The sequence below is a fragment of the Tursiops truncatus genome, chromosome 4 (assembly GCF_011762595.2).
Source record: "Tursiops truncatus isolate mTurTru1 chromosome 4, mTurTru1.mat.Y, whole genome shotgun sequence".
Classification (NCBI taxonomy): Eukaryota; Metazoa; Chordata; class Mammalia; order Artiodactyla; family Delphinidae; genus Tursiops; species Tursiops truncatus.
The window spans coordinates 11,827,288-11,838,608 of record NC_047037.1 but is presented as its reverse complement, the minus strand read 5'-3'; the positions used below and the strand labels follow the sequence as shown (position 1 = coordinate 11,838,608).

The 11,321-nt window shown below is 38.1% G+C and overlaps 1 protein-coding gene across 5 annotated transcripts in view; it reads left to right on the top strand.

The window, feature by feature from the left end:
- Positions 1-11,321, top strand: part of PIK3R4 (phosphoinositide-3-kinase regulatory subunit 4) — a 74,206-nt gene that overhangs the window by 23,927 nt on the left and 38,958 nt on the right. For 4 of the 5 annotated variants that reach the window (XR_002176224.3, XM_019934395.3, XM_033855293.2 and 1 more), the window contains 2 exons: positions 7,005-7,150; positions 9,102-9,305. Coding sequence is in view for 4 of the 5 variants with exons in the window: in XM_019934395.3 (XP_019789954.1) it covers positions 7,005-7,150; positions 9,102-9,305 (350 nt within the window). In the remaining variant the exon portion in view is untranslated. The remainder of the gene's footprint in view (positions 1-7,004; positions 7,151-9,101; positions 9,306-11,321) is intronic. The other variant, XM_019934398.3, reaches the window with a different exon arrangement.

Sequence of the window (11,321 nt, the reverse complement as noted above, 5' to 3'; positions counted from 1 at the left end):
TAATAATATTAAAGAGAAATGTATCATCTTAACACACATATCTTGCTGCCTGGAATATTTTCCGGCTCATTCTCATTGTGTGAATTCTCACATCAGTGTTTTCTTTTTTTCTCCTGTGAAAGTGGCATTACCTCCTAAGGGTCGAGTTTTTCTTGCTTTCGACTTTGATTTTCTTCATTCTAATGAAAATCCTTTGTATATAAATATGTGCTTGTATATTCTAATTTCACATAATACATTCCTTCTGTTGCCTAATTATTTGGAAATTATTTTTGAGATTTAATATGGCATATAACTAGCATTTTATTTATCTGCAAAATGGATGTCCATCCATTTTTAAGCAAAAATTATCATAAAAGATAGTTTTTTACTCCTCCTGTCAAATTTTGCAGAAATTTTTCTGAGTCCTATGGGTTTTAGTCCTTGGTCATAGGATGAACATATGGGGTCCTCATGTATCTTAAGTTTAGTATCAAAATAAATTATTATCTTTAGATATAGAATAAACCTAATGTGGTACAACTTCTTGGGTGTGATGCTCTCTTAGAACTGGAACTGAATTTGGTGCTAGCTGTGGGGAGGAAAAAAACCCTTGCTGAGAAAAATCAAGCAAATAGTCATTTGTTGGCATTTTGAACTATTTAAAAGAAGAAAGTTTTTAATAACTTAGAAACACCTACTTACTTAAAACAAGTGATAAACTGTATGCATCTCTCTGTTCTGTCTTTATGCGTGGTTAGCCTGTTGTAGTGATTCTTAAAGGGAATTGTGGTGGTGGTGATTATCATGATTAAAAACTACACTCTTCCCACTTAGACATTGTGAAAACTCACCTTTCCATCTGCTTGTCCCCAGATAATTGGAAATGTATTGGATGTTTTATAGGAAATCCTCGATTCTGGTTTCTTGTATTTGGAGTCTTGCAGGTTCTTTGTATCAGTTAGCTACTGACTGATATAATAATGCTGTACAACAATCAACCACAAAATCCCAGTAAATCCTTCGGTCAAGTTCTCAGCATGCATCTGTGAGCTCAGTGGGTGGCTCTGCTTTAGGCCTTGCATCTCCCAGACGCCTGTGGTGATTGTGGTTTATCTGTCTCATTCTGGGGCCCAGGTTGGAGGGGCAGCAACAACCCAGGTTATGTTCTGGGTGATGGCAGAAGCCTAGCTCTGCCATACATTTCAAGCCTCTGTTTGTGTTACATCTGTTGACATTCCATTGGCTAGAGCAGGTACTGTGTCTGAGACAAGAGGGAGGGACAAGAGAAGTACCCTTTGTACACCATGAGCACCAGGCAAGAGTGACTGTATAACAGAGATAACACAAAGAATTGGGACCACTAATTCAGCCTCATCTAGTGCCTAACTCCGCCAGGTCATCTTGAGTTTATTTCTTTTTTGGAGGTTTTTCAATGGTTTTTCCAGTCCTCATTTTCTCTGTTGTGAGAGGGAAACTACCAGCCCTCCCTTGTTGGCCATCTCAGAGGCTGCAGGGTGTTTATGAAATAATCAAAACCACCTCCATGTGTAGTTAGAAGAATTGGAAATGGGAGAACTTTGGAGACAGATATCTTGAACAATTTTCTTCTCTTCCCCTATTTATATGTAATATTAGCATGAAATAGTATTTTTTTAATCATTTCTTATTTTTTAAATTTACTTTTTATTGAGGTAACATTGGTTTATATCATTTAAGTTTCATGTGTGCAACATTATATTTCTACTTCTGTACACACTACAGTGTGCTTACCACCAAAAATTTAGTTTCTGTCCATCATCATTCAGTTGATCCCCTTTACCCATTTTGCCCTCCTCCCTGCCCCTCCCCATCTGGTAACTATTACTCTGTCCTCTGTATCTATATGCTTGCTTTGGTTTGGTTTAGTTCATTTATTTTACTTTTTTTGTTTGTTTGTTTTTTATATTCCACATATGAGTGAAATCATGGTATTTTTCTTTCTCAGTCTGACATTTAACTTAGCATAATACACTCGGGTCCATCCACGTTGTTGCAAATGGCAAGATTTCACCTTTTTTTAATGGCTGAGTAATATTCCATTGCATATTTATACCACATCTTCATCCATTGATGGGCACTTAGGTTGCTCCTATATCTTGGCTATTGTAAATAAAGCTATGGTGAACATAGGGGTGCATATATCTTTTTGAATTTGTATTTTCTTATTCTTTGGATAAATACCCCAAAATAGCTGGATCTTATGGTAGTTCTAAATGTCGAGAAATTTCCACTCTGTTTTCCACAGTGGCTGCACCAGTTTACATTCCCACAGTATATGAGGTTTCCTTTTCTACACATCCTTTCCAACACTTACTATTTCTCATCTTTTTGATAATAGCCATTCTGACGGATGAGAGGTGATGGCTCATTGTAGTTTTGATTTGCATTTCCCTTATAATTAGTGATGGTGAACATCTTTTCATATGTCTGCCAGCCAACTGTATGTCTTCTTTGGAAAGATGTTTGTTCAGCTCCTCTGCCCACTTTTTGTTTAGGTTGTTTGTTTTTTTGTTGTTGAGTTGTATGAGTTCTTTATATATATTGGACATTAACCCCTTATCAGATATATGACTTGCATATATCTTCTCCCACTCAGTAGGTTGTCTGTTTGTTTTGTTGATGGTTCCTTTTGCTGTGCAGAAGCTTTTTAGTTTGGTGTAGTCCCATTTATTTATTTTTGCTTTTGTTTCTCTTGCCCGAGGAGACATAGCTAGAAAGATTTTTGCTAAGACTGATGTCAGAGAGCATACTGCTTATGTTTTCTTTTAGTGGTTGTGTGCTTTCAGGTCTTTAATTCATTTTGAGTTAATTTTTGTGTATGGTGAGAGATAGTGGTCTAGTTTCACTTTTTTGCATGTAGTTGTCCAGTTTTCCCAACACCATTTAAGAGACTGTCCTTTCTCCATTGTATGTTCTGTGCTCTTTTGTTGTCCACATGTGTGGGTTTATTTCTGTCTGGATGATGATTTACCTGTTGATGTAAGTGGGGTGTTAAAGCCCTTTCTGTTACTGTGTTGCTGTCAGTTTCTCCCTTTAGGTCTGTTAATAATTGTTTTGTATACTTTGGTGCTCTTATGTTAGGTGTATATATGTGTATTAATCACTGTTATGTCTTTTCGATGAATCGTCCTGTTTATCGTTATATACTGTCCATCTTTGTCTTTTGTTACCTTTTTTTGGCTTGAAGTCTATTTTACTTGATATGAGTTTGGCTACATTCCCTCTCTTTAGGCTGTAATTTGGAGTGTCATCTTCCATTCCTTCACTTTGATCCTGTGTCTGTCTGCAGAGCTGAGGTGAGTCTCCTGGAGGCAGCATATAGCTGGGTCTTGTTTTTAATCCATCTGGCCACTCTGTGTCTTTTGATTGGTGAAGTCAACCAATTTAAATTTAGGGTGATTATTGATAGATGAGGACTTAGTACTGCCATTTAATCTTTTGTTTTCTGGTTGCTCTATATCTTCATTGTTTCTTTTTCCTTGTGTTTCTGTTTGCCATTTTGGTTTGGTGGTTTTCTGTGATATTTTTCTCAGTTTCCTAATTTTTTTTTTTTTTTGGCGGTACGCGGGCCTCTCATTGTTGTGGCCTCTCCCGTTGCGGAGCACAGGCTCCGGACGCGCAGGCTCAGCGGCCATGGCTCACGGGCCTAGCTGCTCTGCGGCATGTGGGATCTTCCCAGACTGGGACACGAACCCGTGTCGCCTGCATCGGCAGGCAGACTCTCAACCACTGCGCCACTAGGGAAGCCCCCTCATTTTTTTAATGTTTCCTGTCTGTGCTCTAGATTTACGTTTGTGGTTACCATGAGGTTTGTATAAAACATCGCATAGGTAAAATAATCCTTTTTCTACTGATGGCATCTTCATTTACCTCTGTGGGTTCTGTCCTTTTCCGCTTCCCTCTTTGTCATTTTGTTGTCTTAAACGATCCCTTTTATGTTGTGAGTTTGTTACCAAATTGAAGTAGCTATAGTTAGTTTTTCTTCTTTCCTCCCCCCTTTAACCTCCTTTATTATGCTATAATAAAGTGTTTAAAAACCTGTTCTTATAAAGAGTTGCTATTTTCTGAGTCTGTCTATTTATCACCTTACTCAAAGCTCTATTTACTTCTGCCTTTTTGTTTCTGGTAGATGGCAGGTCTAGTGTTGATGAACTCCCTCAGCTTTTGTTTGTCTGGGAAACTCTTTATTTCTCCTTCATATGTGAGTGATAACTTTGCTGGCTAGAGTATTCTTGGGTCACAGTTTTTATCTTTCAGTGTTTTGAGAATGTTATTCCATTCCTTCCTGCCTGTAGAGTTTCTGCTGAGAAATCTGCTGGTAGCCTGAGTGGGGTTCCTTTGTAGGTTACCTTTAAAATTCTTTCTTTGTCATTGATTTTTGACAATTTTAGTATAATATGTCTTGGAGAAGGTCTTTTTTTTTTTTTTTTTTTTTTTTTGGGTACTCGGGCCTCTCACTGTTGTGGCCTCTCCTGTTGCGGGGCAACAGGCTCCGGACGCGCAGGCTCAGCAGCCATAGCTCACGGGCGCAGCTGCTCCGCGGCATGTGGGATCTTCCTGGACCGGGGCATGAACCCGTGTCCCCTGCATCAGCAGGTGGACTCTCAACCACTGCGCCACCAGGGAAGCCCGGAGAAGGTCTTTTTGCATTGAGGTAATTAGGTATTCTCTTAGCTTCATGGACTTGTACATCTGGTTCCTTCCCCAGACTTGGGAAGTTCTCAGCTATTATTTCTTTAAATAAACTCTTTGTTTCCTTCTCCTTCTCTTCTCCTGGGATACCTATTAGCCTAATGTTGTCCTTCCTAAAGGAGTCTGATAGATCTTGTAGAATTTCCTCAGTTTTTAAATATCTTATTTCTCTTTCTTCTTCTACTTTTAGATTTCTAGTTTTCTATCTTTGAGCTCACTAATTCTCTCTTCCATATGGTCTGCTCTATTTCCAGTGCTTTCTAATTGCATTCTCCAACTCGTTTATTGAGTTCTTCAGCTTCAGATTTCTGTTTGGTTCTTTTTTTGAGTTTTAGTCTGTTTGGTAAAGTGTACCTTCTGTTCATTAGTTTTATTCCTGAGCTCATTGAACTGTCTCTGTGAGTTTTCTTGTAGCTCGTTGAGTTTCTTCATGACAGCTATTTGGAATTCTCTGTCAGATCTCAGTATTCTTTGACTTTAGTTTCTGGAGAATTTTCATTTCCTTTTTGTGGTACAGTGTTACTGTGGTTCTTCATGGTGCTTGATGAGTTATTCCTCTTCCTGTGTCTTTGAAGTAGTAAAAACCTTTCTACTTGATTGTAATGACTCAACAGGTTGGAAGTTAGAGGTCTTTCTCTTTGTTTTCCAGTAAGTGGCCCGACAGCACAGGTTTTTAATTTCTTTTACCTGAGCTGCCTCTGGTTATATTTGAGAGTCTACAGTTTCCACCCTCCACTGCCTCTGTTAGAGGTGTCGCCCTGTGACCTCATTATTGCTTCTTGTGCCTCTGGTGTTGTTGGTGCTTTGCTGCTGCCAGTGTTGCTGGCGTCATTGCCTGGGGCACCAGGATAGTGAGCTCTCCTGCCATGTCCAGGATCCTCTGAGTCTCAGGCTCCACTGTCACAGGGTGAGGGGGAGGATGGGGTGGAGCTGGGATTGCATGGGCATCTCTGCCGTGTCTGGAATTGTAAGGTTCGAGGGCTTTGCTGCTGTGGGTGGAGGTGTGGGGGGCCAGAGTTGTGGGTGCCTCTGTGGCTGGAGGGATGGGGTCTCAGGCCCCACTGCTGTTGCTGCCCAGTTACCTGTGATTGCTGCTGTGGGGGAAGGGCAGAGTCATGTGTACACCTCCCCTGCTGCTACCATGTTCTCTGGGGCTGCAGGCTTAGCTGCCATGGTCAGAGGTCCAGGACTACAGTCACCACCTGTACTGTTCTCCTGGTTCTACCTCCTCTGTTTGTTCCAGTCCACCCACCTCTAGATGTACAGATAAGTGGAATTCTCCTGCATCTGGTGTGTTGGACAGAGGCACCTTTGTTGAGTTGTGGATGTTTTACTGGTTGTATATTAAAGGGGAGACACAAAGGGAGCATCTCACTCCACCATGATGTTGACATCACTGTGATAATATTCTTATTTCTCTGTTAGCCTGAATTTCTTTTGAAATTTGTATACTCTAAATGCCGATGCTTTTACATCCTCAGAACAAGTACTTTTTTTTTGCTTTTAGAAATTTGAATTTTATTCTAAATCAGGTTAGTTTGGATGTTTGAATTTTATTCTGAATCTTACTTCCGTTAGTTGAATCATTGACTTTAGGTGTAGTACAGAAAATAGTTAAAATAAAAGCTGTGAAAAGATATTCATTTAATTTTCTTATATCTTAAACTCTTTAAGAATGAGCATCGTATGTTTTGTGGCTTTTAGTTTCCATTCATAACGCCTTGTGAATGAATTTATGAGTACTGTATTTGATGTCATCAAATCTTTGCATTAAAAAGAATGTCAGTCAGGCGAAATCATTCCCTTAATTTAAGCTGTGGCTTGGAGGAGAAACAACTCAGTTTCTTTGTCCTTTATGTTGTAAATGGTATGTCCTTGGACTTTGTGGAGGTATTGGGTGGGGGAGTAATAGTTTGCTATATGCTGTTGGGCTGTTGGGACTTTTTATGTCTCTCTCCAATAGTTTTTAACCTGGTCTTGTAAATGAGTATATATGCCCACTGATCTTCAGCCCTGACTAAAAATATAACAATTTAAATCCTAAGAAAAGAGGTAGCTATTTTTACTCTTCTATGGTATTGCTGATATTTATGGTAGGAAATATTATAATAGCAGTATGTTCACTTGGTTCAGTTTAAGTCCCAGGATAATTGAGTATATGAAGGAAACCTGATAGTAACATTTGGTATAATCTCTTTATCAATTGTGTTATAAGGTGAAAATTTGTTTATCTTGATAGTGTGAGACTGTTTATGAACATCGTTTAATCCATACCTTTTTTTCCCTCTTAGCCCCCTTTCTGTGTCATCCCAATCTGTGGATACGCTATGGTGCTGTGGGATTTATCACAGTGGTAGCTCACCAAATAAGCACAGCTGATGTCTACTGCAAACTGATGCCTTACCTTGACCCATATATTACTCAACCAATAATACAGGTATGCATGTTCCAACTTAGAATCAATCTTCCCTCCAAACTGTGCCCCTTTAAAGAAAGGTTTAGAGAGTCCTATTTTTATTTAAAATTTTAAAGATTTAAATTGGGCTACAGCATTTTCACATTCCTTTCAAGTTAGTTAATGTTAATGGAACAAACACTTTGGAAGGTGAGAGAAGTTCAAGAGACTTACGTGTACATCATGTTGTATGTAACGCAGCACTCGGTAGTTCATCCTTTTTCCTTCTGTGCAGTGTTGTAAAGCATCTGGTATTAAGTGAAATATAGCAGAAACGTATATTAATGGACCTGCTTTTGTCATAAAAGTACAACTGATTTCAGTCCAACTCCACATTTATAATAAATTTGAAAAAGGATTTTTCAGAAGTTTGTTTTTGGAGCACTAACTGGTTCTGTTTTTTGTTTTTTTTTTTTAAATCTAATGACTACCCCACCCCTCTTGCTCCCTCCCTCCCCCCGCTTACCAAGCAGTGTAGCACTTGATGATAAACTTTGGGTCTTTGGTTTGTACAAGGCAGTTATTTACCAGTTTGTCAGTGTTTATACCCTTCATTTTGCTGGACAGCCAACTATCAAAATAGATATTTAAATTGAATGGACTGTTGAGAGATGATTCTGGCTGTTAAAACATCCTAAAATGTCCTATTTTTTTTTACTAAAACTCTAATTTTGCTTTTGCAAATTCCCATTCCTCTCTAGCTTTCTCTTACTTGTATAAGGCCCAGTGTGCCTTCCCTGTGGTTGGAGAAAATGGCCATGGATATCCTCTGCAAACAAGTGGCTTTGACTGCCTTCAGTCCTTACTTTTCATAATAGATTAATCCAATTTGTGAAATCATCATTCTCTATTTCATAGAGTTTGTAGATTTTAAAATTTTTATCCCAAGAAAAATTTATATATCCGTGAAAGATGGATAATATTGCTAGAAAATATGTCCCCACTTTTTGAAGTTTATTAAGGCTTCCTTGGAAATCAGGTCTAGAGATTCCTACTACTTTGACTACATATTGTATTTAGAAGTTTGGCTCTTAAACTCATAATGAAAGAAAGAGAAAGTGTTTCGGGGATTGAAAATTGCATGTGTTTGTAATAACTTTTAGTTGTGGCTTACTAAAATAAATCTGATATATAAGTGGTTTGTTAGAAATCACCATTCTCTTTGTTTTCTCAGAAATTATTATTATTATTACTTTTTGCTTTTATCATTGTTTTATATTTTGAAAGGCCAGGCTCAGGAGTTGAGAGACTGATTATATGCTTCATAATTTTTACCTTTCTGCAGTTTGGATTAGACAAAAGATACCTTTTTATGCTGGTTTCTACTGGCCAACTTACCAGGTAGTTAAATATATCTAAAGAAAGTCCTCTTGGTTACTGTTTAGTAATGCTCATCCTTTTTATTGTAAGTGCATTGGCAAGGAGAATATTCTTGGGGATTAAAAAAGGAGGGATTTTATGAACTCTGTGGAGAGAGTAATGTTTTTTAGAAGTGGTTGAAGCTATTGGGAAAACCTGATGACTGAAGGGTGGCCCTGTGGCTGTTGAGCATCTTCTCTGGATCAGTACTTTTGGCTACTTGACCTGTGAACTGCAGGTACTTTTTAGATCTGGGAAGTCATCTGACATTTTGGGATCTAGAAAACTTGGGATCTAAACTTTTCTAGTCTGAGTATTTATTAGTAGTATTCAAGTATGATAGACACAGATGTCTACTCAGATGCTAACAATGAATGAAGAAATACCCTAGCTCTCTAAAGGTCACTGGTATTCTTTTTTCTTCTAAGCAAAAATTGCAGATATTGATATCTCCCATTTTCTTAGAAAATGAATATCTATGTTAACTTTACACAGGTTATGTATTTATTGAGTTTGAAAACAGATGTACTCTATGTTGTATCTTTGGCTGATTCTTTTTATTTTTCTAATATAGATTGAAAGAAAACTTGTTCTACTCAGTGTTTTAAAAGAGCCAGTAAGTCGTTCTATATTTGATTATGCTTTGAGGTCTAAAGATATTACTAGCTTGTTCAGACATCTTCACATGCGTCAGAAGAAACGAAATGGGTCTCTTCCTGACTGCCCTCCACCTGAGGACCCTGCCATAGCACAGCTTCTGAAGAAATTGCTCTCACAGGTTGTATCATCTTTCTGAAATCTTAACAGTTAAATGCAAAATTTATAAAAACATTGAGGTATACATGTCACTCTTAAAAATATTTAAAAATATTTTGATTAAGTTGTATCATAACAAATGAGTAAATAAATCTGGCAAATATGCATTTGCTTTGGTATCTAAGACATATTATAATGATGATAAGGCATTGGATTGAGCTAAATAAAGGAATCATGAGAGACCTAGTAAGTTTTTTTGTGATTACTGACTATGTAAATGAGGGAAAGAGTAGGTATAACCTTAGATTTAAGTAATATTCTTGATTGCATTTCATATTTCATCAAAAATATAATGAAATTCAGTTAAAAGGAACATTACAAAACACAGATGCAATGCAGAAAAATCCTGGTTTATTTCAATTCGAATTCAGAGAGTCTTCACTATGTGCAAACAGCTAAAATAACTGGGGTTTGTAATGCGTCTTAGATTGAATAAACCAGCAGTTTACTGCTGTATCTTAAAAGTCTGTGAATTTGGATCCTTTTAACAAATCTCGTTAGAATTAGGAAATAATCTTTTTATTATGCTTGGCATTAGTAAGTCCTCTTTAGAAATATTAAATCTAGATTCAGCATCCTGTTTTAGGAGGGATGTGTAGATCCTGGAGAAGACAAGGTAGGAGTGAAACTGGTTAGAAATAAAGGCTATGGTTTCTGAATAAATGTTCTTTGAGACTTAAAGTGAATACTGAGGGACACCTGACTGTCCTTAAGTCTGCAGGACGTCTTGCTTAAGAGAATGAGTATCAGTCATTGTCTTGTCTAAGAGAAAAAAAGATGAGAAAATACTTCCATCGCAGAGAGAGAATTGGTCAGCTTTGGGCTGTAAATCCTTTCATGTATTGTACTTGTCACTGAATGTACAGTGCTGTTTGATGCCCAGACATTGGTTTGGGTGATTGAATGTTGGAATAGGCTTCTGTGGGAGGCTGGTCAATAACCGTCTTGGTTCTTTTAGGTCTAAGTTTATCTGGAAACTAGAGCTGCCTCTGAATGTCCCTTCTAGGCCAGTGGTTCTATTTCCTGTATTTCAGAGGACTTCCCTTTGATGTGACTTGAATTGCCAGAGAGCTTTTTCTTTGAGTTTTCTTTTGACATTGGCTTGTACATTAGATGTATTTTCCAGTTTATGGAAAATTGGGTATTGAATCACATTTTTCAGTTGTTTCTCCTGAGTAAGTAATCCTTAACAAGATTTCAGCATGCAGTAAAAACCACTCCAATTTAGATGTTTCTTTGAGCTTGGGTGGTGCGATTCTTTGTATTATTCTCTCTCCTGCAAATCCTGTATATTAAGTTGAAAGCTTCTATACTGAAGTTTTCTCTTCTTTGTAAGTCATTAGTTACTTCAGGGAGCCACTGCAGTTCCTAATACTTGCTTTTCACCTTGCTGCAGGTGTCAGTTTTCCATTGCCATGGGTAAAAGGAGGGAGAGGGACAGGACAATTTCTATAGCCTTTCTACTTCCTGCTTCCTACTGCTCTTCTCTCAAACCCTCCCACCATTGCTGCTGCCTTGGTGCCAGCCCCCATCACTGGTGCCATGATGAAATCACTAAACCCACTGACTTGTATTCCTCTACGTGTCAGTGCTTGATGTATTCATTCATCTCTCATTTGTATGAGTGGAAAAGGGGAATATGGAATTCCCTGTTTTATGTTGTTTCTGTGAATAATAATCTTAGGAGACTCCTCAGGGGTAGGAATACTCTTTATTAAGGTGTAGTTGCTGCTGGTGGAAGGAACAGCAGGCCAGAGTATCTGAGGTCCTCAGAAGTAACAGCGCAACACTGGCTTCCGTTGTTTGAGGACATACAGTGAGTCTATACCTTCTATATTGTGTGACTGTCCTTGAAATAAGCTTGAACAATAGTTAGCACCATTTTATTAGATAAGAACACTGAGGCTCAGCAAGCCTAGTTAATTAACTTCCTGTGTGCACACAGTTCAGTAAGTTCCAAAGCTAACATTGGAACCTG